Source organism: Gloeophyllum trabeum (assembly GCF_000344685.1).
Source record: "Gloeophyllum trabeum ATCC 11539 unplaced genomic scaffold GLOTRscaffold_00001, whole genome shotgun sequence".
NCBI lineage: Eukaryota > Fungi > Basidiomycota > Agaricomycetes > Gloeophyllales > Gloeophyllaceae > Gloeophyllum > Gloeophyllum trabeum.
In genome coordinates this window covers 2,606,570-2,632,181 of record NW_006920410.1, presented here as the reverse complement: position 1 = coordinate 2,632,181, position 25,612 = coordinate 2,606,570, and the positions used below count along the sequence as shown (strand labels likewise).

The 25,612-nt window shown below is 53.0% G+C and overlaps 12 protein-coding genes across 12 annotated transcripts; 5 read left to right on the top strand and 7 right to left on the bottom strand.

Annotated features, from left to right (window-relative positions):
• Nucleotides 1-184: 184 nt before the first annotated feature.
• GLOTRDRAFT_53373 (DUF1764-domain-containing protein) lies at nucleotides 185-906 on the top strand. Its single transcript, XM_007862201.1, has 4 exons — nucleotides 185-569; nucleotides 620-688; nucleotides 736-768; nucleotides 820-906. The coding sequence occupies exons 1-4, from the start codon at nucleotides 206-208 to the stop codon at nucleotides 825-827; spliced, it is 474 nt and encodes a 157-aa protein (XP_007860392.1). The 5' UTR covers nucleotides 185-205; the 3' UTR covers nucleotides 828-906.
• Nucleotides 907-1,475: 569 nt separating this feature from the next.
• On the bottom strand, nucleotides 1,476-3,472 carry GLOTRDRAFT_135453 (uncharacterized protein; the record flags this gene model as incomplete). Its single annotated transcript, XM_007862969.1, has 10 exons — nucleotides 1,476-1,758; nucleotides 1,806-2,111; nucleotides 2,168-2,360; nucleotides 2,505-2,521; nucleotides 2,575-2,706; nucleotides 2,759-2,794; nucleotides 2,845-2,934; nucleotides 2,988-3,053; nucleotides 3,115-3,306; nucleotides 3,371-3,472. The coding sequence occupies 10 exons, from the start codon at nucleotides 3,470-3,472 to the stop codon at nucleotides 1,699-1,701; spliced, it is 1,194 nt and encodes a 397-aa protein (XP_007861160.1). The 3' UTR covers nucleotides 1,476-1,698.
• A 201-nt stretch (nucleotides 3,473-3,673) lies between these two features.
• GLOTRDRAFT_135452 (Pkinase-domain-containing protein) lies at nucleotides 3,674-5,205 on the top strand (the record flags this gene model as incomplete). The annotated part of the gene is made up of 5 exons (XM_007862968.1): nucleotides 3,674-4,185; nucleotides 4,261-4,545; nucleotides 4,596-4,958; nucleotides 5,010-5,075; nucleotides 5,124-5,205. 5 exons carry the CDS (start codon nucleotides 3,674-3,676, stop codon nucleotides 5,203-5,205), a joined length of 1,308 nt encoding a protein of 435 aa, XP_007861159.1.
• Nucleotides 5,206-5,432: 227 nt separating this feature from the next.
• On the bottom strand, nucleotides 5,433-7,543 carry GLOTRDRAFT_102548 (uncharacterized protein; the record flags this gene model as incomplete). Its single annotated transcript, XM_007862967.1, has 8 exons — nucleotides 5,433-5,655; nucleotides 5,709-6,167; nucleotides 6,273-6,460; nucleotides 6,510-6,630; nucleotides 6,693-6,910; nucleotides 7,022-7,294; nucleotides 7,345-7,404; nucleotides 7,517-7,543. The coding sequence occupies 8 exons, from the start codon at nucleotides 7,541-7,543 to the stop codon at nucleotides 5,433-5,435; spliced, it is 1,569 nt and encodes a 522-aa protein (XP_007861158.1).
• A 194-nt stretch (nucleotides 7,544-7,737) lies between these two features.
• On the bottom strand, nucleotides 7,738-9,441 carry GLOTRDRAFT_31335 (uncharacterized protein; the record flags this gene model as incomplete). Its single annotated transcript, XM_007862052.1, has 7 exons — nucleotides 7,738-7,958; nucleotides 8,009-8,092; nucleotides 8,145-8,427; nucleotides 8,476-8,801; nucleotides 8,853-9,004; nucleotides 9,063-9,162; nucleotides 9,219-9,441. 7 exons carry the CDS (start codon nucleotides 9,439-9,441, stop codon nucleotides 7,738-7,740), a joined length of 1,389 nt encoding a protein of 462 aa, XP_007860243.1.
• A 474-nt stretch (nucleotides 9,442-9,915) lies between these two features.
• GLOTRDRAFT_135449 (uncharacterized protein) lies at nucleotides 9,916-13,878 on the top strand (the record flags this gene model as incomplete). Its single annotated transcript, XM_007862966.1, has 17 exons — nucleotides 9,916-10,121; nucleotides 10,443-10,472; nucleotides 10,530-10,599; nucleotides 10,654-10,884; nucleotides 10,950-11,114; nucleotides 11,181-11,369; nucleotides 11,433-11,604; nucleotides 11,664-11,750; nucleotides 11,803-11,859; nucleotides 11,915-11,959; nucleotides 12,012-12,057; nucleotides 12,106-12,302; nucleotides 12,355-12,433; nucleotides 12,487-12,746; nucleotides 12,800-12,940; nucleotides 13,230-13,362; nucleotides 13,414-13,878. 17 exons carry the CDS (start codon nucleotides 9,916-9,918, stop codon nucleotides 13,466-13,468), a joined length of 2,163 nt encoding a protein of 720 aa, XP_007861157.1. The 3' UTR covers nucleotides 13,469-13,878.
• GLOTRDRAFT_118917 (TTL-domain-containing protein) lies at nucleotides 13,749-15,378 on the bottom strand (the record flags this gene model as incomplete). Its single annotated transcript, XM_007862965.1, has 5 exons — nucleotides 14,783-15,378; nucleotides 14,639-14,727; nucleotides 14,489-14,581; nucleotides 14,100-14,438; nucleotides 13,749-14,039 (listed from the first exon to the last, which is right to left on the bottom strand). Exons 1-5 carry the CDS (start codon nucleotides 15,363-15,365, stop codon nucleotides 13,749-13,751), a joined length of 1,395 nt encoding a protein of 464 aa, XP_007861156.1. The 5' UTR covers nucleotides 15,366-15,378.
• Nucleotides 15,379-16,687: 1,309 nt separating this feature from the next.
• GLOTRDRAFT_31727 (uncharacterized protein) lies at nucleotides 16,688-18,031 on the top strand (the record flags this gene model as incomplete). The annotated part of the gene is made up of 7 exons (XM_007862080.1): nucleotides 16,688-16,960; nucleotides 17,025-17,141; nucleotides 17,208-17,309; nucleotides 17,401-17,556; nucleotides 17,615-17,694; nucleotides 17,752-17,845; nucleotides 17,915-18,031. The coding sequence occupies 7 exons, from the start codon at nucleotides 16,688-16,690 to the stop codon at nucleotides 18,029-18,031; spliced, it is 939 nt and encodes a 312-aa protein (XP_007860271.1).
• A 458-nt stretch (nucleotides 18,032-18,489) lies between these two features.
• On the top strand, nucleotides 18,490-19,975 carry GLOTRDRAFT_135447 (uncharacterized protein). Its single transcript, XM_007862964.1, has 4 exons — nucleotides 18,490-18,661; nucleotides 18,733-18,771; nucleotides 18,911-19,438; nucleotides 19,502-19,975. Exons 1-4 carry the CDS (start codon nucleotides 18,646-18,648, stop codon nucleotides 19,828-19,830), a joined length of 912 nt encoding a protein of 303 aa, XP_007861155.1. The 5' UTR covers nucleotides 18,490-18,645; the 3' UTR covers nucleotides 19,831-19,975.
• Nucleotides 19,976-20,026: 51 nt separating this feature from the next.
• On the bottom strand, nucleotides 20,027-20,455 carry GLOTRDRAFT_109165 (uncharacterized protein). Its single transcript, XM_007862963.1, has one exon. It carries the CDS (start codon nucleotides 20,400-20,402, stop codon nucleotides 20,130-20,132), a length of 273 nt encoding a protein of 90 aa, XP_007861154.1. The 5' UTR covers nucleotides 20,403-20,455; the 3' UTR covers nucleotides 20,027-20,129.
• On the bottom strand, nucleotides 20,409-21,739 carry GLOTRDRAFT_135446 (uncharacterized protein; the record flags this gene model as incomplete). The annotated part of the gene is made up of 2 exons (XM_007862962.1): nucleotides 20,409-21,446; nucleotides 21,506-21,739. 2 exons carry the CDS (start codon nucleotides 21,737-21,739, stop codon nucleotides 20,409-20,411), a joined length of 1,272 nt encoding a protein of 423 aa, XP_007861153.1.
• A 2,196-nt stretch (nucleotides 21,740-23,935) lies between these two features.
• Nucleotides 23,936-24,286, bottom strand: GLOTRDRAFT_124582 (uncharacterized protein; the record flags this gene model as incomplete). Its single annotated transcript, XM_007862961.1, has 2 exons — nucleotides 23,936-24,035; nucleotides 24,099-24,286. The coding sequence occupies 2 exons, from the start codon at nucleotides 24,284-24,286 to the stop codon at nucleotides 23,936-23,938; spliced, it is 288 nt and encodes a 95-aa protein (XP_007861152.1).
• Nucleotides 24,287-25,612: the final 1,326 nt, after the last annotated feature.

Genomic DNA, 25,612 nt, shown 5'->3' with positions numbered 1-25,612 from the left:
CCAGCACTCGTATTACCGCCGTCAGGCGGGACATGCTCCGCTGAAATAAAGGAGAATTCACGCTCCGGACTCTCGTCGTGACGTGACCCGGTCCCGAGGAAGTTCTGCCGTGTCACATGATGCTATTTCACCGGCAAATTTCTGGCGTTTTGTCTTTCTCTGCTTCATTCATTCCATGTCTATCCTTTAAACTGCGTGTCTGCTTATGGCCAAGTCGGAAATAGACGACATCTTTGCTTCCAAAGGGAAAGTTGAGTCCAAGGCTCCTGTCGCGTCTTCCTCTGCCGCGCAGGAGAAGAAAAAGAAAAACAAGAAAAAGTCTAAAGACAAGGAAGCTGTAAAGTCGGCTGATGATCCTATTGACGACCCTCCCAAGGCATCTTTGAAACGCTGTCTCCCCCAGACGATAGTCGATACCTCATCCAAGGTGGAAGCACGGCCAGCGAAACGACCTAAAGTGGAAAGGAAAGGCACAGATGCTCTCGAGGCGACCAAGCAAAAAAAGTCCAAGAAAGGCGATGAAAAGGAGGACGAAGAGCGCTTTCGAGATTCTCGAGGAACTGGGCCGCGTATGTTTTGTGTTGCTCACCTATGCGTGACGACTAACATGGCCGCCTAGGTCGGAGAACGGAGGAAGGATTCGCTATATATAACGAAGACGAGCTGGGCATATCTGCCGAAGCTGGCGGTCAGTATCAAGACCGTGGTGTCTGTCTAGCGCTGATCTGGTTGCAGATACCCCCTTATGTCCCTTTGATTGTGACTGCTGTATGTTCCATCATTACTTTTTCACATGTCCATACTGAGTACCGTTCGTAGGCTTCTGACAGATCCCACTTGTGTACCCCTATGTATACCAGATGTATCACCGAATTCAAGTACGTCAACGCCGCTACATCTCCACACACTTCGCTCGCGAGAGCTCGGCTCTATCGAAGCCTCTCAGGTCGCATCCCCACGACCTGCTGAGGTCAATGTGTAGCCAAGAAGGACTGTTCCTCTTCTCCGCTCCCTTTGCAGGTTCCCGCCCAAAGGGGGCTCTTCTATGCGCTATGCATCTGTGGGGATACATCATATCTTCCCGGCGCAAGATTTATGCGCGATATTGTCCCGTCCGTCTCAGTCGGAGTTCCTCATGCTTCTAGTGAACCTGGGGAACATGGGCTGCTCCAACTTAGACCACGCGACTGTTTGCTCGGCTTTCAGGTACCCTCTCTCACTATCCGTATATGGTGCAGTGAGGTCAAAGTTAAAGCCTATATTGTGCCGGGTTCATCTACATGTCCAGCTTCCACTATCCCCAATCGTAGTTGAATGCACTTTTCGATGTTCCGGTACATTTCTCGAAGCAAATGTTGAAATATATCACGATGCGCGGCACTTCGAATTCAGCCTCGCGTACTGCTGAGTTGCATGGACCTCGTTCTTCGGTCGCAATGTTAGTTTGCGTAAATATGTCCTCGACACTGCCCACAGCATCACCTGAAAGTATATCTATATGCAATAAGACAGACAAAGGAGGCAGATGGTAGCAAACAAGATCATAAAACAAGAGATAGACGTCATGTACAGCAATGCAGGTAGAAGCAGATAGCGACGATAGCTGGAGATGTCCAAGATGATTTTGGTACAGTGTATAGGGAGTGAGATAGCAGGAAGTGCGCAAAGCGGCAACGAAAGCAAATGGCAATGAGATAACTACGACGCCAGCAGATTGATCAGCATCGGAAATAGTGATGGGTGCGCAGGATACGAGTACTCGTTTGTGCTGAGTTGCTTCGGATACTAGTAGGCGGCCTTCGAACCTGTTTGCCGCGACTGTTTCGTTTCTTCTTTGCGGCAGGTTGATGCTCATCTTGGTCGCTCTCGACTTCCTCGACCCCCCGTTTGTGACTTGCTTCCGTGGCGTTTCCGCCTTCCTTCGACTTGCGGGGATTTTTCCGAGCGGACAAAACAGCGTGATACAACTGTTGGTTGAAGCCGACCCGACACAGTGCCGCAGCCTCGATCATGAGGGCTCCCGTATCATACATACTATCAAGCATGCCGTGCAGGAATGGCGGCACCAGTTCGGGGGAGACGACCGTTTGCTTCATCATGTAACCCTTCGTCTGGGGATCAAAGATAAGTTGTAGGCTGTGTGTGAGTGTATGTCACGGCTACGGACGTCGTTATGGGTTATCGCTTGAACGCTCTCCAACGAGAGCCGTTTTAAGCCGACGAGTTCATAGGTACCCAAGTAGAACCATTTCTCTTCCTCGCAGTACAGGAGTTCGCATCTGTGGCCTTTTTCGTGGCCGGTGAAGCCAAACTGCTCCCATCCGTTAACCCCAGTACCAGGATTGTACCTGTGCGAGGGCCTGAAAGCAATACCGTGAGTAGTCCGCGAGTTACTGGGCCATAGAATTCCCGGGAATCTGACTCGAAGCTGGAAGATGTCTCTTGAAGTACTAGTGAGGAGTCAATCACCGTTGTCTCGGGGCCGGATCTCACGTCAGACATACCATAACTGCATCTGTCTCTGAGGGTAGGCATTGTTTGGATATTGGTACTCTTTAATGGACGACTACTCACCCTCGACAGCAAGAAATTTGGCCCTTCCCAAATGTATTTGATATCGACGCGTGGGGGATCTGCATTTGACAAAGGCGGATCTTCTTGAAGGAAGCTTCCGGGAAAATCGTCCATTTCACAAGAAGGGATAACCTGCATGACCGTATTCTTAGTAGGCACAGCCGCAGAGTCAGTATATACTCACATCCTGGCAAGGTTCAGTTGAAGCCTCAGCAAGGCGCTATTAGGGCAAGTAGGTATCAAGGACCGTTTATTGAAGGGATGACTTACGGCTCGCAGGTCATCGCGGGAAGATTTATAACGCTCGCACTTGTCACGCAGCTTGACAACCTTGCGAAGCAAGGTTGAGATCTTCTCGAGCTAAGGATCAAGTTGGTCCTACGTCGTTAAGAACTAATACGGCATAATCTCACATGGCCTTGTTCGCCGGCCTCCTTTCTGGCGATAATATCAGTTAGATGGTCGATTTCGCTCTGTAGCTAAGCCACAATGTCTCGTGAGTCACTGGATTAATCAGGGGATCATCGATCATGCCCGTACAGTGTCCAATGCGGAGAGATCAGGCTTTCGCTCTTCATTGATATTGCCTGAACGATGATCATTCAGAGCTCGAGAGAGATGAGCGATTTGCGCTTGTAAGCGGGCAATTTCGTCCCTCGCTATCTGTAGCTCTCCCCGTGCGTCTTGGTCAGGAAGAACCTCTGTGGTGACAGAGCTCTGAGCCCGTAGTTGCTATTCAACGACTGGCGTTAGTCCGTTCATAACCCCAAAGAAATAATTGGAGAACGGTAGGCACCCTCTTGGTCTCCTCCAATTCCGTCCTCATTCGAAGGACGTCTTGCCCCAACAGACGAATAACCTGCTGCGCTACCTGTCCATCCTCAATCAGGGGATCCATGACAGCTATTGGATGAATATAGGGCAAGTAATAATTGGGTAGCGTGTTCAGACAGATCTTGAAACTCCATACGCGATCTCCGAGAGGACTGAGTTCGGCTGACTCCGGCTTTCGCTAAGACTGGGACCGTGAGATGGACCTTCCTATGCCCCACTTCCGACAAGCTGCTTCGTTCAAGACAAGGCTTACACAGTTTCGACTATGGCGGATGTGGCTGAATCGTCTACGCCGTCGCGAAAGCGATCTCGGTGGGAACAGCATGCCGACGAGGATGACGACCAGCTTCTACAAGTTCGACAACCTCGCCCTCCAAAACGGCGGTCCAAGTCGAAGACACGCTCTTCTAGACTATCCGAGTCTTCTCATACACCCCCGCCTCATTCACGAACACCGTTGAAGGCGTCTACTTCTACGGTTCGACCTCCTCACAGTGTGTACGCTCCTCCGAGGTCGCTTTATCCTCCCATAAAGCCTGCCCGTTCCGTCTACAACTATGAAAGACTAAACCAAATTGAAGAAGGCTCTTATGGCGTAGTGTTTCGAGCACGGGACAAGCAGACGGGAGATATCGTTGCCCTGAAGAAGCTGAAGTTGGACGAAGAGAAGCATGGGTTTCCTATCACTGCATTAAGAGAGGTCAATGCCCTGATGGCCTGTCGACATGAAAATGTCGTCAATATCCGGGAAGTAGTAGTTGGCGATACATTGACGCAGTACGTGTCATAATTTGTCTGGCTACTTAGCTAAATTCCAATATACCTCTTTGCCACATCTACTTCCCGTGCAAGGGTCTTTGTGGTCATGGACTTCATTGAACATGATCTCAAGACTTTGATCACATTAATGCCGTCGCCTTTTTTGCAATCTGAAATCAAAACTCTTATGCTTCAATTGCTGTCAGCTGTGTCGCATTGTCACTACCACTGGATCTTGCACCGTGACCTCAAGACCAGCAATCTTTTGATGAACAATCGAGGCACCATTAAAGTAGCAGATTTCGGTCTCGCAAGACGATACGGGGATCCCGTGGGTGTAGGCGGCCTAACACAACTGGTTGTTACGCTCTGGTACCGGTGAGCATCCAGTTATTGTGTAAAGCGACCATTTGCGATATGTCTCCTAGTGCACCTGAGATCTTGCTGGGTGCCACCACCTACTCTACTGCCATAGACATTTGGTCTGTCGGGTGCATCTTTGCCGAACTTCTCCTGAAAGAGCCGCTTTTCCAAGCGAAATCTGAGTTAGAACTCATCTCCATGATATTCAAACTTCTCGGGCCGCCTACACCGTCATTGTGGCCGGATTATACCACTCTACCCCTGGCGAAAAGTATCACCTTACCCCCGCAACAGCCGTATGGCTTTGCTCTGAGGCAACGATTTCCGTATCTCACCAATGCCGGGCTAGACTTGCTTAGCAAGATGTTGACTTACGACCCGGAAACGAGGATCACGGCAGAGGAAGCATTACAGCACCCGTACTTCAAGTACGTCGCTTTACAATTGGCTCGTCGTCGTGATTGACCGGTATTTCATAGGGAGTCACCACTGCCGAAGCACCCCGATCTTTTCGGTTCGTTCCCTTCTGCGGCAGCTGGGGAGAAGTGCGTCGGATTCACCTTGTCAGGAGTATGTACTTACCACTGTCACAGACGCAGGAAACCTTTCGAGAGCCCCTCAGCACCGCAGCGCCTGGCTGATTATAAATTGATCACCGACTTTGATCTTTCCTGACGTTGGTGGATGAGCCATGTGTGCAAGACGATACTATTGATATGTCATTGAATTCGTAAGATATACCAAGGACTATTACGTATAGGTAGGGTTGAAGCCAGCTACACATTAATGCAAAATATACACAGGACCAGGCTCGAGTCGCGATAAATAGATATGAAGCTATAAACACACCGACGAGGGAAGCAAGACGTCCAACATCCCTGATATATACGCGCAGACAAAGGTCATCCAAATAATTCAAGCAGTTTTTTCCTCATATTCATGAACCGCTCCCGAGTGGCCTCCATCTGTCCGGTCTTGTCGTAGAACTCTTGTACCTCCTCGACAGTGAACCTTGATTCTTTTGCGATGTCCATGATAGCCTGGTCCACGACGTGCAAAGGGCCGTTGGGGAATGACCGAGGAGAATTGGCCCGTAGCATGCATTTGCCAGAGGATGCTGCGTCGCTACAACGAAAGCATGAGCCACGGAAGGAGGAGCTACAGCTCGCAACACTCACTTCGCTCTATACCGTTTAGCCCTTTCCTCATCTTCGGAGCCATCGCTGTATCGTCGCTTCTGCAAGGCCCATGGAGGAGGAGGGGCGGTACCGATGCGGATGGCTGGGAAATCTGAATCATATTCGCCATTACCATTGATAGCAGGAGCAGCATTGGCGCCCTCTTGATTCTGATCGAGATTGGGGTCAATATTACCCTGTTCGCGATTCTCGTGCGCCTGTATATTGCTGTTCATTCCGTTCACCCCATTATCCCCGTTCACAGCATTGGGACCGTTAGGCGGAAGCACTGGCAGGTTCAGGTAGTCCACAGCTGAATCAAATTGGCGAATAGGAGGCAAGTGCGGTAGGTGAGGTGGGGATGGCGGAGGATGAGGGAGTACAGGAATGTGCGGATTATCCTGAGGGGCAGGGTGCAAGTGCGCTTGAGGGTATGGTTGTCCATGATCATTGCGGCCGCTCACAGGGACCAGCGGGTATTGAGGCTTCAGCTTTCCTACTCGGCTCTCAGCAGGAGCGCCCCCGAGACCTACTGTCAGTTCGGCCGGATTCCTCTTTTTCCGCCGATCTCGCTTTGGCTTCTCCTCCGGCATTCGAACATAGCCGTATTGACCCTTCTCACCCAGCTGGGGTTTTGTCTCGGCAACGATTGTTGCAATCATAGCATCGAGACGATCCGCGTTCTTCTTGTACCGTTCTCTCCATGACTGCCACGTATGCCGTTGGACCCAAGCGTACTCCGGGTCACTGGACTGACGCGATATCAACAAACGCAATGCTCGGCTCGAGACCCAGACGTACCAGCTCGACGAGTTGTTGGTATAGTCGGTTACCTGTACGGCCGCCGGTCTCCTTGTAAGGTATCTTTGCCGCTATCCATCGGCACAAGTGTTCCTCGTCTTCGTCATTGAATTGCGTCCGTCTGATATCAAGTTTCATTAGCAATCCACGATAGCCAGTACCGCTAATAGGAGAGTCGCTTACTCTTCCCCAGGACGTCTACCTCCGGGATTCTTGTACACTAGAGGTGTATAGTATACACCACCTTTATCCACACACTTTTTGACCCACAAGTACGATTCAATGTACTTTTCAGGGACGCCCTGATATGTTTTCACCAAGTGATCAAACACCTCCGTATTGGGATCAGCCAGAATCACTCTGGCGTCTTGTTGTGTGGCATTGGGGTCGCCACCGGAATGCTGGCAGAGCGTAGGGTAGTCAGCCACATAGGACAGTGACTAACACGTCTCAGGGTAGCGTATATGGTAGGGAAGCATGGATAGCAGGAGAATATCGATAGGGTGACATACCTGGATACGCTGCGCTAACGCTGTTCTCGCGTTCACGTTGGCGATAGACGGATGAATGTGGAATTTGATCGGTTCTCCATTTTGAATAAATATTTGTTTCAACATCGATCCTGCCACCCTACACGCCTCCACATATGTCCAAGGCACGAAGTACCGTTCCGGTCGATCCGCTGTCAGCCAGCACAAGCGCAGCCGCTCTTCTTCCGGTGAACCAGGTAATGTGAGGATGAAGCCCGCCCGAGGCACTTTCGATTCTACCCTGCCACCCATTCGCTGTATGCAAGGTCAACTACGATTCAGCCGTCGAAGGAGACAAAACGTACCGTAATGGCGTCTACAAGCTCAGCCTGCGTCTGCGGAGGGATATCCTTCTGTATGAAGAACTTGGTAGCGATACCATTGCTATCCAGAAAGATCTTCTCGAGAGCGGTAACCTGAGATGGCTGATACCGGAACCGGTGAGCAGAGCGAGGTAGACGACGACGACGAGCTTACCTGCGTCGGCGGGACGCTATTGGCCATAATGCGGGCTGTGATTGGGGTCGGGTTGCAGTGGACAGCAAATAAGGTTAGGGTGTTCAGTCTGGTTAGGGTTGTTTGTCCCTGTTGGTCCTTCTGCCACTGACGAAGCACATTTTAACGTCCATCTTTAATCATTTTTCTACATCGTGTGCATGCCCCGTTCGACGGCATAGAACTAATGATACATCCTGAGCCTATGCTACACGTCCAGATCCCGTATTCTTCAACGAGGGCTCGTGAGATGCCCCTGAGGCCGGCGGCAGAACTTTGCCTGGGTTCATGATCCCATTCGGATCGAAGAGGTCCTTGATTCTCCTCATCCACTCTATACTGATTCCGTTCTTGGAATAGTGTAGGGCATGCGCTTTCATCACCCCCAAGCCATGCTCTGCCGATATCGAACCCTTGTATTTGCCTAGCAGATGCAATTAGAGGGCCTCACGCCGGGACTGGGATGCCACTGACCAACGAGCTCGTAGACAAAAGGCTCCAGCGCCGCCTCTATTTCCGACGTATATGCTGCGGCGACCACGTTCAAGTGCAAATTACCTTTTGCAAGGTCCGTCAATATACTCTCCAACGATGGAAGCAGGTGGCCTACCATCGCCGATGTGACCATATCCGACGACCTCCTTAACAGCGTGTGGCCCTAGTAAACCTTTCTCCCTCAAGCGATCTTTGGTGGCATCCACTACTTCCTTAAATGCCGACAGTGGAATGGAGATATCGTACTTGTACGCCTTGCCCTCTTTCGATACAGCCTCGGTAATGCCTTCACGGAGCGACCAAATATTCGAAAACTGGGTGGCGTCCTGGGATAGAACGCCTGTGTTGATGAGAGGCTTGTCTTCACTCAATAGGTGTTCTAGAAGGTCGCTGAGTTTCTATTGTGAAATGAGCTACTGATTGACAATATGCCGCATGCTACGTACCTCCTCGTCATGTTCTCGCCTTCCACCGCTTGTCTCGATCAGCACAAAACACTCCGCACCTCCGGCTTCTTCGGGACTCATTCCTCTCCCTTGACCGTGTCTCACGGACAAGTCGTAGGCTCCCCGATCAATAAACTCAAACGCAGACAGGATCTCAGATAGTTCTCGCTTGGCCCGCTTGAACAGAGGGAGAACGGAGTCGAAGGACGGGAGAGCAAGAAGAGCATTAGACGATGCTTGCGGAGCCGGAGGAGTAAGGATAGAAACACCGGTGATGATACCGAGCGTGCCTTCCGAGCCAATGAAGAGTTGCTTCAGATCGTAGCCTAGAACGAGGTACATGAACATTCACCATATTTCCCACAGAACAAACATACCGGTGTTATCCTTCCGCAGAGTCGTCAGCTGATCGAGAATAGTCCCATCGGGTAACACCACCTCCAACCCTAAAACTGTGCCATGCAAGGAACCATAGCGTAGCAGCCTCACACCACCGGCGTTCGTTGCACAATTCCCACCGATCATACAACTGAAGCATACCAGAGTAAGCTACTCTTGAGTTCCCTGCAGGCCGAAAGGACACATACCTGCCTTTCGCGCCGAACTCGACTGGCATGATGTGATTATGGGGAGCTAGATAGTCTGTGAGAGACTGGAGGACACATCCAGCGTCCGCAACCAAGGTACCTAAGAAGTGGTATCATAATCATTAACAGCAGAATCGTTTGAATCAGACACTTTACACATACCGGAGACAGGATCGAAGTGTCGAACCTTATTCATACTACCCAAGCTTACGACAAGCTCGCCTCGGCCCGTAGGGACGCTACCGCCCACCAAGCCAGTGTTTCCTCCTTGGGGGACAATTCCTATTCTTTTCTCGTTGCAATACTTGACTATTTCGCTCACTTCCTTGGTAGTCCGTGGCCTTAGAACGGTGGAAGAGGTGCCGTGGTATTTACCCATCCAATCTGTGTTGTACGGCTCCAATTCGGACGACGATAGTGAGCTCGGGGGTAGCGTAGACAAGATTGAATGTGAAGGAAGGATTTTGGAGAAGTGCACCAGATCCTCTTCAGTCACTGGGTTCAACTTGGGTATAGAGGCATATGTGGAGGACCATCGCTGGGCACGAAGTGTCAGTTGACGAGCGAAGTGTCGGGATGAGAGCATTTTGGCGACCGGAATGAAACAAGATGAAGAGACAGTAGATAAATGAGAAAGTATCAATCCTCCCTGCAACCCACGGGAATTGAGCGTCTCCTGAGAGTGCCCAACCGAAGTGGACGGGAATCCCGCAGGCAGGGAGGATTCGTCTGTGGCCACAAGCGGAAAGCCCCTATCGGACGCGTTCAAAGCGCGTTTCCGTCTCGCTCTGCCCATTCCCGCCTCATATGCTGCGTGCCTGCACCGCCCGCCACACGACCCACGGCCACAGACATGGCTCCCACCAACGTCATTGAAATTGATGATGATGACCCCGACCCAGAGGTCAAAGTCGTCAAGGTGCGTATCCCCCGCAAACGGGTGCCGGAGCTCACCCGCCGAAGAGCTGCACGGCGTGCTCAGCGTCAAGAAATCGACTTGACAATTGACTCGGATGAGGATCCAATCAGTGTACCGCAGCTTGACCTACGCGTAATTGAGTGCGTTCATTAATCAAACTCAGGAATACTCTCTCACTCATCGGCTCCTCCGCTGCTAGTGTAGATACGGACAGTGCTAATAGAAGCGGGAAAAGGTCGCGCTCGAGGCCAGGCTTTTGTTGCCATGATTATAGACTGAAATTCAATAACATAGACCTAAAACATTTCTCCAACCCCGTGAGGAATTTGTTCAGGGAAGCAGCAAACAGAGCCAGTGTGTAAACAGCAGGTCATGCGAATGACTAACTAGCTGATTTGACGTGTTGGAAGCATGCATTCACCCTGGTTATCTGTGCGTAAAGATAGATTAAATTCTGGTAGGCCCTCTTCGAGCCTTTCCAACGGGCGAGAGTACGTTCACACAATCCTTCGCAATAGACCCTCCGTGTTCACACTTCTTCTATCCAGGGATAGCTTAAATTCCCTTTCCAATGACCTGCGGAAGGTACAGGAGGGTGCTGGAGGTCAAATGCCACCTGTGCGGCTTCTTTTTGCGTCGCATGACAAAGGGTCTGAAGTTCGATCTCCACAGATGGCAGATGTTGAACGCATGAAAAGAGTCGCATCCCAGGATCTGAGGCCCTCACGTCCGCCCAAGCGTCTCAACTCTGGTGCTTCGCCGCACAGCGCCCCTCTACGATTTGGCAGTCAACGAACGCAGTCTTCAAAGCGTAAGCGGCCCGAACCAAGGTGGAATGGAGCTCCCCTGTGTATTGTTATCGATGATTCCGATGATGATATGACGGTACAGCATACTTCGAAGGTGCGCAAGTGTCTAAAGGATGTCGACTGAATGCATTTTGAAGCCTCTTTCGCTCTTGTATTTAGCGTGCGAGGCAGGGCGTGGCAGATGATGGGCTTGTAGGACCACAAGGTTCCGATTCGCCAATATATGGCTCACCTCGAGTCCTGCCAGCGCATGGACCGGACGAAGAGGAAGAGGATGAATGGGAAAACTATCATGACGGTTTTCACCTGATCCATGGCACCTCTGTGAGTTATTTCACATCGATATGGTAAATACATCGTACTCAGGTCTACGTCCACTTCCGACTGTAGTGGAAGCCCGCTGCAGTCAGCCTTATTTCTCGGCCCGACTCTCTGGACGACCTGGCAGATGAATTCCAGAACCTTTCCGCAGTGGAAGAGCCAGCGCAACCAGGGTTTGCTGACTACCATGGAAGGGCGCAGGTCCCCCCGCTTGACATCCCGGAGCCGACAGGCGACCGCCCGTATCCGTGCGCTGGCGTGAGTGTTTGGCTCTCTGGGATTATAGAGTGACCACAGCCGTAACATTACTCTACATCGTAGGCCATGCACCCTAAATATGCATATCCTCCGCGCCACGGCCCCCCTCTCTTTGCGGGCTTGCAACAACTCCGGAACCATGGTCGAAGACTACAAGCGCTATCGCGAGGAGTCGGGCTACTTAGCGGCTTGGACTATCTCAAGGAGACGACCGCTATCTGTGATACTCCAGGGTGTACGTGGGTCCCGTTTTCTATACGTACTTCAGGACACTGAATGCTACTTCTCTGATAGCTGTGAATAAGATTTTACAAGCAAACAGGATTGTTCTCTCATGTAGTGCAGTGCCAGGCGGAGGAATCGATCACCTGGATGATCCTGGTAAATATGTTTTTCTATTATTAATTCTCAGGAGAATGCTAATGAGACTAAGTCAATCCGCCGTCCTCGAATATCGATGGGGCTTTGACCCTTTGGCGTGATGGTGAATGTAAGCATAATTTCATTTATGACCCGCTAAAACCCGCTGATGCAAAATGGGGTAGTACACAAACTGCACGCCCACAGGAAGGTATTGAAGACTCCAAACAGTATGCAGCTGTGCATGATATACGCGTCATACCTAAATTGATGATATTGAAGCTTACAGATGGTATACTATCAATGACATTCAATGGGACCTTTCGGAGTGAGTCTCACGTGTTCATTTACTAACGACCCCTAACCATTATGACAGGCCGACACCTAGCGTCTTTGCTTCTTCTGGCAATGATGGCTTTGTGCGCATTTGGGACATCGATGCTATCTGGGGTACAGCGAATGACCACGGAAATGAGCATGTTCACTATCGAGGAGATGAAGCAGTACCTGGTCAAGGGCGATCATGTCAGTGCATCCACCGTACTGACTATATCCATCCCTTCGCTGCACAATGTTCGTCACTACTTTGACTGCACCTGTGAGAGCTTGCTGATAATCATCTAAGATGACTTCGACGGAGCCATCCCAATGGATATCGCATTTAGGCCTGGGCACCGTGACCTCGCAGTCGCTTGTAATGATGGGTGAGTTCCGCGCGATGACCGCCACCACTTCTGCTAATCAGTCGTATCACTAGCACCTTGACGGTGGTGCATCATCCGCTGAACCAGGGTGCCGATACCCTGCAGCTTGCCTTTGCACAGCGTGGGCACTCGACGGGGGCTATAACCTGGGGTCGCGGACCCACCTCATCTATTATTTTCGCATCGTCAGAGTCGCCGTCTGGCAATGCAACAGATGTGCATATCCATTTCGGTTGCGATATCGCCAAGCCAAGCCACAAGCCACGGTTTAGTGCCACGGAGTGTGGTGACGCAATGGTCATAGATCCATCAGGTAAGCCTCAGATGCTTAGAGGCTTCAGTGGCATAGCTCATCCTTGCCCGCAGGGAAGACTCTGGCTTTGTTCACAGCCAAAGGAGACGAATATCACCGTCTACGCGTGTATGATGTGCAGCATAGAGAATTCCGCAAGCCAGCGCAAGTTGTCGACTTGGAGCCATTCAATGGGATGCTACCTGACGCGGAGGGTGAGGTGACAAGAGCCGTCTATAGTCCGGACGGCGTCTTTCTTGCTGTGGCCCGAAGTGATGATTCGTGCCATGTCTACGACTCGCGATACCTCAGCCGGGGACCCCTGCATCGATTCAAGCATAAAGGGGAGTCGCGGGCATCCGTTGCGAAAGATACCTATGGTATTACCCAGGTACAATTCGTGGATAGTGTTTTCGGGAGTCACCTGTTCTTAGCGACCGGGGGCACGGACGGCAAGTAGCGTCTCTCACTTTCAGCACTGATGCTCACGAGTCCTCCAATTAGGGTGTGTGCGATTGTGGGACATGCAAAAGTCGGACGATAGCAAATCGAACGGCCAGATCATCGCGCAGAGTAATTACAATATCGGCACCTTCTCTATCGGGGACCCGGCGGAGGGGGTCCCGAACGTGATTCTGTAAGTCCAGATACATGTTTGCAGCGGTTCCCTTCTGACAGCTTGTGGCAGTGGAGATTGTGGGGGCCACGTCCGAATGTTCAAACGTGGCAGAGCTTCCGAGTGATTACCATCCATTGCTATTTCTTGTGTGGAGTGGATTGGAGATCTCTGGGGTACTATCTATTCGACTACTGTAGCTCACATCTACTGGCTATTCATTGGTGATATCCATGCGCGAGCAAGCGCTTTCGTGATTTGCAGCCTCCCCTTTATGTGACCACACGGAACAAACAGCCCTGCTCTATGTACGCCACCAAAATCGTCTATGATCTCATCGCTACCTGCTGCTGCCCGGATTGTCGTTGTGCCAAATTCGAACCAGTCAGTCTTGGCTCTCTCGTCTATTACCACCCGCCTCGTCCTCGGACCTCCACGTCCAACACCTTCCTCATATCTCGCACGTCCTCTCCGACATCCCGTCGTTCGACCCACGACCCGACAGCGACCCTCCCGATGCCCCGGAACAGGCCCTCGAGCAGCCAGTGGAGCCTCGGCCCTGTCATCTCTATCGCGGGCTCGGCGTTCAGCTCGAGCAACGTGACTGTGTACGGGCACGACGACGGCGTGGCGTCCGACGAGGTCGGGTGGGACACCAGGAAGTCGACTCCGAAGAGCTCGAACGCATTTGGTAGCGGCTGACGTCCGGTATGGTAGTTAGTTCATGGGTACAAGCAGGGGAGAGCTGCCTGACGGACCTGGAAATGTATCGGGTTTTCGAGGGCGGCTTTGAACACCTCCGCGGTGATCTCGCCCATCCGGATCTTGATGCGCTCGACGTCTTCCTGGGTTACGACCTTGCCCCCATCGGCACTGAGGACGGAGCACCCGACGAGCTCGTCTAGCGTGCGGACGTGCGCCTCGGAGTGCTCGGGCTGGAGGCAGGTGTTCGTGAGGTGCGGGGTAAGGTCGATGCCCGTCGAGTCGCGCGCGGGGGAAGGCGGGCCGTAGGGAGCGGAGGAGAAGAGCGCGAGGGCGTTGGTGTAGAGGTAGACTTGGAGGGCGCCGCGGGCGAGGACGTAGGCCCGGATGTGGAACTAGGAATGGGTTCGCGTCAGTCGGCGGGATATGCAGGTTGTTGGCTGACTTTGTGGCCCTTGAGGTTGTGCTTTGGTGCGGGCTCGGATGACGCGAGGGGCACTTCGGAGGGGTCCAGGAGGAGGGGGTGGGCTAGGTATTCCTGAACATGGATCTAGATTTCAGTGATGATATAGGCGGCACGGGTGTGAGGACGCACCTGAATGATAAAATGGCGTAGCTGGGACGTAACCACGCCCCTATCCGAGTCTTCCTCATCGTCTTGCAGATCAGGATCCCTGACAGCCTCTTTACTATCAGTTGTGACTAGAAGTCTTGAGTATTGTATCTTGAGAGCACCCACCTGGGTCTTCGTCGTCACTGTCGTCCCACTCTTCAAAGATGCATTGAAGCGCTTCCTTGGAGTCGAACAGCCTTATCCCGTTCCCTCTGTCGGCCATCCCAGGTTTCAGGATGAACCACTTGTTTTCTCCCGGCGACTTTTCCTGGTTCTCATCCAATTTTACACCTAAATCCCATAGCTCGTCGGTCCACTTCTCGTCGATCTCATCGCTCCAGGATATCTCGACCTCCCAGGTCTTTGGCGTGCCCGACCTGAGGATACTGTCAGGGTGCTTGGTGAGGTACGCCGAGATGCAGTGGCTGAGGTAGTGCTTCCGGATCAAACACTTCCGGATGGTGTACGAGGACGCGAGGACACGCGAGGGCTCGGTCAACGTGAGGTCGTGGTTGAGGCCGTCATACGAGGCCCATTGGAGGAGGCGGGTCGGTGTCGACGAGGAGAGGTTGGCGGGGACGGTCGGCAGGAAGGTGAACGCGAGGTTCAGGTGCGAGAGCGAGTCGTGGACCAGGCGGTGGGTAAGGGGCGCTGAAGGCCAGTCGACATATGCGCCAACCGGGGCATGCGCAGGGTCGCGTTCATCCATGGAATCGGACAATTGTCGGACAGCCACAAAGGTTACCCAGGGTTACCCGCCACTGGATAAGAGAGCCCTACTGTACTCAAACTTTACATTGATCTAATTACACTGACGGATGCCCATCATATGTACCATACATGCTGAACCTGTACCTAGTGGATTTTTTCAGGCTTTATTTGCGCGTCAATGGAAAATGCTCAAAATGGTCCAGGTTGAAATACAGAAACGTCTTCTCCCTCCGGAAGTGCTCTGTCACTAAAGGAACTTGTTTGAACCAGCTTTCAGGAGCACGGTCGTGCCTGGGACCGCCCAGCATTGAAAGATACTCTAACCATGCAGGGTAGAACCCGGACATTCCCCAGTCCACCTTGTCGTCCCACCCGACTATGATAATGTTCTAGGGGGCGAGGTCATTGTGCATTAATACCAGAGCCTCTGGATCATCCAGATGCCGCCGTTCTGAGGATGGGTATACGTTACAGCACCGCATCGAGTTGAAGCACCCGCAAGATTCGGCATTTGAGTTGAATGGCCCAAGGCCGCTGTCGCCAAACAAGTCCTTGGGTCCGTAACAAAGCTGCGCATTGTCACCGATGGGGCCTGGTCTGAATCTCTACCATACGTTCAGCCTATTAGGCCAAAGGCAATCAAGCCTGATGCCATCTATTTTTTCCAAAACAAGAAGCCCGGTCTTAAACCCGGCTTCCTCGTCCTTCACCAGGCAGCGACGAACGGGAATGGATGTATGGTCTCGGACGATCTGGAGCGCGAGTGCCTCCGGGAACGGGTTGTCCCTTGGGTGGCGAGTTTTGACAATGGTATCATCGTTGAGTACCCTCACACTGCAAATGTCATGGTCTAATGCCCCATAATGCCATACGCGTCTGGCAGGCTGGAGCCGTTGTTGAGCGTCGGATAATCTCTGCGTCTGACCAGTCATTGCATTCGGACTTCTGCTTAGCACGGACAGTCTAAGGCTTCATGCTGGAAGCGTACAGTAGTAATGGTTTCGTGTGACCGCGATAGGTGTCGAGCAAAACGCTGATCCAGAGTGAGCCCATTGACTGTTCTTCCGGGGTAAACGTGGACAGCGTCGATTATTGTGGGGGCGGGCGGGATGGTTGGCTCGTAAAGCCATCGGGGACGTCGTGGGCGAAGCTGCGACAATTCACGCTTGTAGATAAGATAACAAGACCCTAACCCTAACTCCTCCCAATGCGTCCCAGAAAGGCAATCCGAGAATCACATTGCTGAGGCGCCTTCCCGTCGCCGTCGACCATCGTCACCTCCCCGCTTCGTTTCTCCCGCCCGATGCTGCCTTGCTAGCCATGGGCTCCTCTTCAAACTACATATTCACCCTTCAGCCCACCTTCACGCAGGGCCTCGTCATCGGCCAAGTTTCTATCCTTCTATTGATTTATTTTATTTTGAAGTACCTTTTCTTCGACGCGACCGCGAGCCATGAGCACTCTTTCCAGCCTGCTCCGCGGAAGGTGGTACAGGTGGCAGAGGACGGTGAACCAACCAGCGGGGGCGAGGCCAAGGGCAAGGGCGGTGATGGGGAGGAGTCGGCGGAGTGGTTCAATATGCTCCTCAGCCAGGTATGTGGCGATAGCTGCGTCACGCGTGGATACATTCATATTGGAACTACGTGCTTGTCATCAGGTGATCCAGACCTATCGTTCCAAGCTGCGAGACGACCTCTCTGGTCCCGAAGGCGACGAAGTCGCACGCAGACGTATAGAAGAATTCGCCAATAAAGTACGACCTACAGGCTTCCTAGTACGTTACCTCTATTCATCTCCGCCCTCCGATAGGCCTAACGTTGCCTTCTTATGTATTGTTTAGGACGCAATAAAGATACACTCTGTAAACCTCGGCTCATCCGCCCCGAAACTCACCTCCGCTCGCCTTCACCACCCACCACCCACCGCAGCCACAAGCAAATCTGTATCCAAGTCCAAATCAAAACTCGACAGCACAGCAGTTCGTATTCCATGTCTCTGATTCAGATATCCTGCTTATGCTTTGCTCGCCTCAGCCACTTCCTCAACCCGCCACCGCTCACTTCAATATGACCTACACGGACAGCATCTCCGTCGCCCTCTCCACCGCCTGCCTCTTCAACTACCCGTTCGACGGCTTCGCTCGCCTGCCCGTATCCCTCGTCATCGAGCTTGTGATATTCGAGTCTCCCGTACGTCCATCCCTCCCTTGATCGCTCGCCGGCACTAAAACTCGGCAACGCTATTCAGATCACCCTCACCGCCCCCATCCCCAGCCATCCCTCTCCCACACTGACCATCTCCCTTCCTCCGTACCCTGCTCCTTCGCAGTCGCCTGCCTCCTCGGGCGTGCTGCTACCGCTCAAGGAGCCGTCCGGTGAAGGAAGAGGGTTCACCATCAAGCTGAAAACGAGCTCCCTGTTGGGCAGCCGTGCTAAATTGGTCGACGTCCCCAAGGTAGGGGAGCTGATTGAGATGCAGGTGAGTACACATGCGTTATGGACGTATTTTGGGCAGTGTCTGACTGCGGCGGCTCCCATTGCGTTGCAGGTCCGGAGGCTCCTTGCCGAAAGGGGGACGTTCAAGGTCGTCCTGCCGGGCCTGGGGACCGTGCAAGAAGCAAAAGAAGAACTTAAGAAAGAGAAGGAAATGCAGGGGTACGCTTAGTGCCCCGCGGTCTCACGACTATTCTGTGGTTATATGTGGGTAGATGGATCACTGACACGACGCGACATGACTTGTAGACGGACACGGAGGAACCTGTATTTATTGTACCACGTATTGTAAACCGCGCGTAATGCACGTATATATAAAGGATCGCACACGGTATACTCGCGGCTGATGGAGTCGGATGATGCTGATGGAGAGCACTGCATACAGGAGCAGGTCGAGTCGGAGGCAATTGCAATCAGGAAGGACGCGATCGGGAAATTTGAAATACTCAAAATACTGTAAAGTAGACGTTTGCCCTGCACGCTGCAGCAATGTGCATGAAGCGTTCGTGCCTCCCGCGTCGCGTCCTTTCCTGCTAAAACGTCTTGGTAGCGATATCCGCACCATAGGATTCAGAGGTTACGGCTTGGACCCTGGCTTTCGTTTTATCCCTCGATTCCATGGCTCCCAGACCGAGCTCCGCGTCAGGATCTGCTCCTGGCAAGCCTAAGCGGACAATCGTAACGATCCCAGACACAGATGAGGAGCCATACACGACGCGTTCTGTCACACGGAGGCGGTCGAACAGTCTCCCGGCGCCGCGTTTGCAGGGAGAGGGGGCGAGAAAAATGAGGGAGTTAATGGGTGAGCTTCATTATATCCGACAGGCTGGGCGGGACATTAAGATCGGGGCTAATTTCTATTTGGGTTGGTAGAATGTGTTCTTGTTAGCCCCAGGAAAGCCGCGAAAAGAGGTGAGTATCATCTTGCTATCAACTTTCCTGATGTGAAGCTATGCCGGAGCGCAGCGTTGGCGCATATATGCGTGTCTAGTCTTTATTTTACACAGTGCACTGCCAACAGCGCGATGGATCTAATTTTACATTTGTGCAGACCACCCACCCAGCCGTCCAGCTTCCCCGCGGAAGAAACCACGAAGCACGGCAGTCACTGTCCCCGTCCCCTCGTCCCCATCCCATGCGCTCCGGACCTCCGCGCCCCCGACGTCGTCGAGGCGAAAAGGCGGCTTGCTGACCCCTTCGCCCTCGTCCGAGCTTCTGCGCACCGGAGCCGGCACGTCCAGGCGCACGGCCAGGTTGAAGGCAAAGTCGAAGCAGGTTCAGGACGAGGAATACAGACTCGTCAAGCCTTTACCGCGGAGGAGGACGGCGACTACGACGAGCAAAGGCAAGGGGAAAGCGAAAGCGCAAGATCCAGCAGCCAATGCGCCTTCCACTTCACATGACGAGCTGCAAGATATGGACGCGTCGGGCATGGATATGGGTTTGGACCTCGACATGGTGATCCCCGATTTCCAAATGCTCGACATCTCCGACGCTGCTGCGATTGTCGGCTCGCCGGCCTACCTGCTCGGCGCGGACAAGGCCTACCTGTCCTCAGATGCGGCTGCCATAGTCCAAAGTGAGCTTTCACCGGTTCTCCTGTCTATATTTCGATACTCACTGGCCTCGACCCATCTCGCAGGTATGAAACATGCATTGCGTCTTGAAACGGCGGCGCGCCGCAAAGCTGAGGAACGGCTGCTGCAGGAGACCCGCAAACGGGTGGAGGCAGAGAGACAGGTAGAGGAGCTGCAGAAGCAGCTTCGCGGGACCGGGGACAAGGCTGCGGCGGACGCAGGAGAGAGCTTCGGTTCTGCGGGCGTGCTCGGCCCACTCTCGCAGACATCTAGCCCAGCGGCGGAGAGAGCGGGAGGTGATAGTGGACCGGGCTCAGCGCGCGCTTCCAAGGGTCCCGAGGAACCTGATACCAGTCGCGACGGGTCATTTACCTTCTTCTCCGGTGGGTCGTAACATGATGTAGCTTTATATATGATCGGTGCATGGTCCTGCTTGTTCCCCGTCGGCCAGGTAGCCTGACGACGCCTACCCGACTTGTGACCCCTTAGACGGAAAAGTATGGAAGTTGTGAATGCAGCCTGCGCCTCTTGAAATGAAGCCACTGCAGCCCTCAGGCCCTACGAGTGTGATAAATTGTACACATAAATAGTCCATTCATTCTAGTATTGATACAGGTGTTTATTACTCGATACCAAAGATGCCACCAAGAAATACTGACAACCGGGCTCCTGTCGAGCCACAATGGGGAGAGATTACATCCCTATTTCGTCCGTAGACGCGGATAAAGAAACAGAACAAAATTGCGATGCGATGTCTGTCATGTTATGGATATAGCGTTGTTTCGTGACTTGGAAGTTGATTTGTCGTTTTAAATTAGGAATGCAGGAAGGTAAACAATAATAACCATCCGGTGAAGCTCCAGTAAGGTTTAATCGAGGAAGGCGAGCAAGAGAGTATTCCGGATAAAACTTGCGTTTCCCTTTGACTTCCCGAGGCTGCCCAAGGCGGACTTGTGGCGTCCACATTTCGGGCTAGTCAAACATCGATCCGACTTCACAGTCGTCTATAATTGCAGGCGTATGTATGGCCGACAAGGGCCCGTAGTCGTTGACGTCGCCAGCGCCGTTGGCCAACGCCAAAGTGAGCGCCGCGATGGCTTTCTCAGACCGAGAAGCCGAGGACGGCACGTCCGGGGCTCGGCGTTTCCGTGAAGGAAGCCGGCAGGACATCGGCGGTGCGGGAGAAAATGTCGAATTGACGGGAGGTGGGAGAGGAAGCGAGATAAGGGAAGAGTTGGTGGAATTCGTGTAAGTGTGTGTCAGTGAGGGCGTGAACGGGTTTGTGACGTTATTCGCGGCGAATGAAAAGCGGGTATCCTTGAATAGGTTATTTACTTCTTCATCGTCCGAGGAATAGGAGGAAGGTCCTGATGCCGATGTGTCGACTGGCGAGGAACATCGGTCGCTTTCCTCGATCGGAGACTGGTATGACTGAGGGTCGACAGTGAAGGTGTCCAAATCCATGTCACCTAATGACATGGCCCGCTTTTTATTAACGGGCTCGCCACCGAGCGTATTTTCTCCTACGAAGATTTGAATTTCATCGTCTTCATCGCCGGACTGGGTATCATCGGCAGGATACAGCCGCCTGACTGACTCGTAATGTGATGCGGGCCGCCTACGCGACCCCACATGCGCACGTCGTTGATCTGCAAGACGTCCACGAGTACCTGCAAGCAGGTTCTTCGTTCGCGACTGTTCCAGGTCCCGCATGCGCAGGACGAAACCCTCTCCGCCCTCCGCTATGCTTTTCCGCAAATCGCCGAAAGCAGTGGTGCGCATACGATGCATGTCCACGGAATTCGGTTCATTGACTGCGGGGAGCGACCTACGACCTTGAGAGTGGTGTCCGCCGCGGTGTGTCCGCTTGCGACTTGGGAAAAGGTTGAAGGCTGCTGGGGTACACGCAAAACCCGGTGTTGGGGGCGCGGAGGACGGACTCGGCTGGTCCTCCGAGCTGGATGACCAGTGCATGGGAGTGGCTAACTCATCGTCGTCCGTATTTTCAGGCTGTGAGAGAAACGCGAAGTTAGAGCCACGTAGAGACTGCCCAGGCAGGGTGCACGCACCGATGCCTCTCTACGAGCTCTCTTCCCCCTTCTCCACATGTCCACATCCCACTTCTGCGGCGCCTCCGGGGTGGAGTCGTCGCGATAGGACGGACTAAAGGGCTGATGCGGATGGGCTCTCTTGGTTGAGCACCTCCAGGCATCATCAGGCATAAATCGGGGCGCGGGTGACGGCGAACCAGACGCTGAGTGGGACCTCCGACGACGAGCAGTGCAATGCACGGGAGAGGGCATGGGCGAGTAGGCAGGGGCGCTGGCGGCGGAGATGGAGGGAGGAAACAAGGAGCAGAGGAAGTTACGTAGCAGAAATACGGGGCCGGCGTACGAAGCCGGGGTCGGTCGAGTCTGCGAAGGTGGTTTACCGCCACAATGCCCGCCTTGGGGTTGTCACGTGTTCGCTCCGCGTCCGCCACTCGCTCGAGTCTTTCCCTTTCCTGGACGGTGGCTGCTCCCGTCTTCCAGAGTCTGTCTCGGCTCGTATTCCCTTCCATCTCTAACGCGGGCCCTCTGATAACCCCGGCACCCTGACTCGCTCTCTTTCCGCTGTTCCCAGAGCTATTGTTGGGTGCTGAGTTATCGCGTACATGGTACTGGTCCATCCTTGCCATCACCGAGTCAACAGGAATGGAATACCGCTACCGAGGCTGACTAGACCATCTAGATCTCTTCTGTGTATTGTGTGCCTTCGTATGCCTCGGACGGATTACCCTTTGTATGCTCGAATAGGCTTCCCTAGGGAATGCCGCAGTTATCAGATGATCATCCCATTCAATGATGTAGACACATCGCTCCGTATGCGCTCTCTCTGAACCGGTGACTGGAGACGCAGTTCTTCTCGGGGATCAACAACAACAATCAGGCTGGACCGTTCCTTGGCTGTCGTCATGAGTCCGAGGCATAAAATATGCGTCAGCCGCAATGTTAGCCCCTCGCAATCTATCCTCGTCCGCTGGGAAACCGGTCACGGGCAATAAATGGAACGTTCGCTTGCTCCTTCAAATGCAAGCATCTCCGGGTTCCTCGTTCGGCCAAAAACGTTAAGAACGAGCGGCTTCAGGCCTCTCGGGGCACACACGTGGTTATCTCAAGTCCAAGACATCTCTCGCGATCGGTGATTGACCACAGTTGTGAAGGTTTGGTGAGACAACTGTCCGCCTTCCATTCCTCCATTTTCCCTGGTCCGGAATATAGCACCATCCCCCCCTCGGTGCTTCAGAAGCCCAAGTGAAACACGAGCGGACCACGTCAGTAATAACTCCTGTGTGCTGGTATACCACCATCAAATCTCTAGGCACAGTATTTCCCCCATGGACACTGGAGACCTGATGGATGTCCCGCTTAGCCATGGCTCGGATCGATATCGCGGGTTGGCCTAGGCTAGATGGCGTCCCAGGCGTTGCGCCGGAATGCTACCGATTCGTCGTGATGTCAACATCGTCCAATTCGAAGGCTTCAAGCACACAATTTTGCGCCGCCGTCTCATAAAAACATTTGCTGCAGGCATAGTCCGAGATTTCTCATCATCAGGCCATGTAGCGATGCCGCAGCTGGCTAATCCCTACACAGCCCGGCCTGGAGATCATTGTTAACTCATCTGCAGCAGCCCACCGACACGCCTACCCCATACAGGTCACGTCACGTCATTGCGACATCCCCAAATACGCGCCGAAGAGTGATGCGCACTTGCCCAAATCCGATCCATATCAGCAGTCTTAGCGAAAAGTAGCGATGGAAGTTTGAATGGCCCGAGGGTCAGCGGTACGAAGCCTTGGACGACATAACTATTCTGTCGGGTACCAGCGTCGCTCCTCGGCACACGCTGAGGGCGGACGATGGATGCTACACTCGCATACTTGCATTCCCGGATCATCTCGCCATTACCATAGTTTTCTAGAGAGGACCGAAGAAGACGATCTCTGCAATACGTTCTTCGATGGGTAGATGTAGCCACCTGTACCGCGCAAGCTCCGCGTTTTATCTCCCGGACTCAAAACTCTTCTTTACGACCGATCTACGCTCCTCCGGCGACGATCATCTGACATGGGCTATGGGGTGATATACCATCCTTATGCTTGGCTACGGTCCCAGTCCAGACAATGATATCTTCTGTTGGGGACTCATTGGGCCTACAGACACCGGGCAAATGGATTCGTTCAGATTGCACCTCAATCGATTCTAATACAGCACCGTCACTGGCACCGGCGAGCTCTGTCAATCTGGACAGTATCAGCAGGTCATGGGTCGACATGTCACTCGTCCATGATTAGATTTTGCTCTAGTCAAAAATGATATTGCGCCTACTTGAAACTCAAGCCAGCCAACACTGGCCCCCAATATCCTGTCTGTTTAACGTACACTACGGCATTATCGCGTCGTCCCGTATATGCTATTCGGACCGCCAGTCATCGCACCAGAAAAGCGTGGGGCGGATCAAGCCAGATCCTGCGTCAATATGATGCGGTACCTCACATCGTTACGTTTGACCCTCTCCACTGCTTGCTGAGCGTCTTTCATGGGGAGCTCCTCGATCCTGCAGGCCACGATGAATTAGTACCGGGAGAAACTTCATCCCGACATAGGGCCCTGGACTTACCACGGCTTGATTCCTTTAGCTGCCGCTAGGTTCAACATCTCGATGGCTTCTTTCTTATTCCCAATATGGGATCCGCCCATAAAGCATCCATTAGCTTCGAAGTCGAACGCCATGACCTGCGGCAAAGGCTTATCGGGAAGACCGACTGAAATGAACTTCCCGTGGACCCAGAGCATCTTCAAGTACATGTTGAGCGGCATATTATCAGAAACATCCCGAGTGGATATTATGAGATCTAGGGCTTGCGTTAGTGGCTTGGTGAACTCGCCCTCCTGTCACCGGATATTCTGATCAGCCTCGTGTTGAACTGGGCGCTGACTTAGCTGCCAGGTTCTACAATGTACCAGAACGTACCGGAATCCTCTGGAATATTCTGGTATATTCCATTATTGTACAGGGCACAGAGCTCATGTGGGTCAGTGACATCATAGGTGGAGCTCAGTAGGATTATAGATATTCCACGTAGCTTAGTCAGCCTATGGGCCACAGTGTATATATACCCTGCAGCTCTGCTGCCTAATGACAAGGGTCGTTCATACGAGCTTTACCAGTAGCTACAGCATCCAACCAATACAGGTGAGTTGTGTAGGGCGCACTGTGCGTGCTGCTGCCTCCATAACTCTTCATCAGGTTATGAGCCCAAATAGGCAGCTTGCGTCTGCGCGGTAACTCGCTGCAGCGCGTTGCACCTCGCTCACCTGTGCATTGCCCTATGCGCCCTCACAGGCTGCAGTGTGGCTTGATGCGTGATCATCGCCGTAGGCGCTGTTATCAGCAGCCATCAGGCTTGATGATCGATCCTGGGGTAACTCCCTAATGGAGCCAACAGCATGGAGCAGTGCGCCCTTATCGGGCTGCATAGCTTCGCTGATACTGATGAGATCTCAATACAGATTTCAGATCTCTCAACCGCTCCGCAACAATGTCGAACAATCTGATCGCTGTTGTCCCCGTCCTCGACGGCTCGAACTGGCCTACCTGGTCCGAGCAAATGATGGCGTACCTTATGTCCCAAGGCCTCTGGGGGAATGTTGATGGCAGCATCACGCAGCCAGCTGTCGTCGTCTCCGGTACTACCAGGGACTCTACCGCTGCTGACGCCTGGAAGGAAAAAGACGTCAGGGCTATGGGTACGATCCGTCTTCGCTGCTCTCCCGCCGTCGCCTCCTACATAAAGGACAAGAAATCGGCCAAGGAAACTTGGGACCAATTGTCTTCCCTCTATTCGTCTATGTCCCTCGGCGCCATTTACAATGAGCTGCGGGGGGCCTTATCGACGAAGATTCCGGCCGATCAGCACCCTGCTCCAGCCTTCGCGAAGATATCCAAACATTTCGACACTTTGGAAGCGGCCAAGGTCAAGATTCCCGCGCTTATTGAAGGTCTAATTTGCCTTTATGCACTCCCCAGCCGCTACGAGAACATTGCGCAGATGCTGGTCCAAGCTACCTCTGCTGACAACATGGGCATAGGGGCGGTACGGGAAGCAGTTACCACTGCTTGGGACCAGTCTC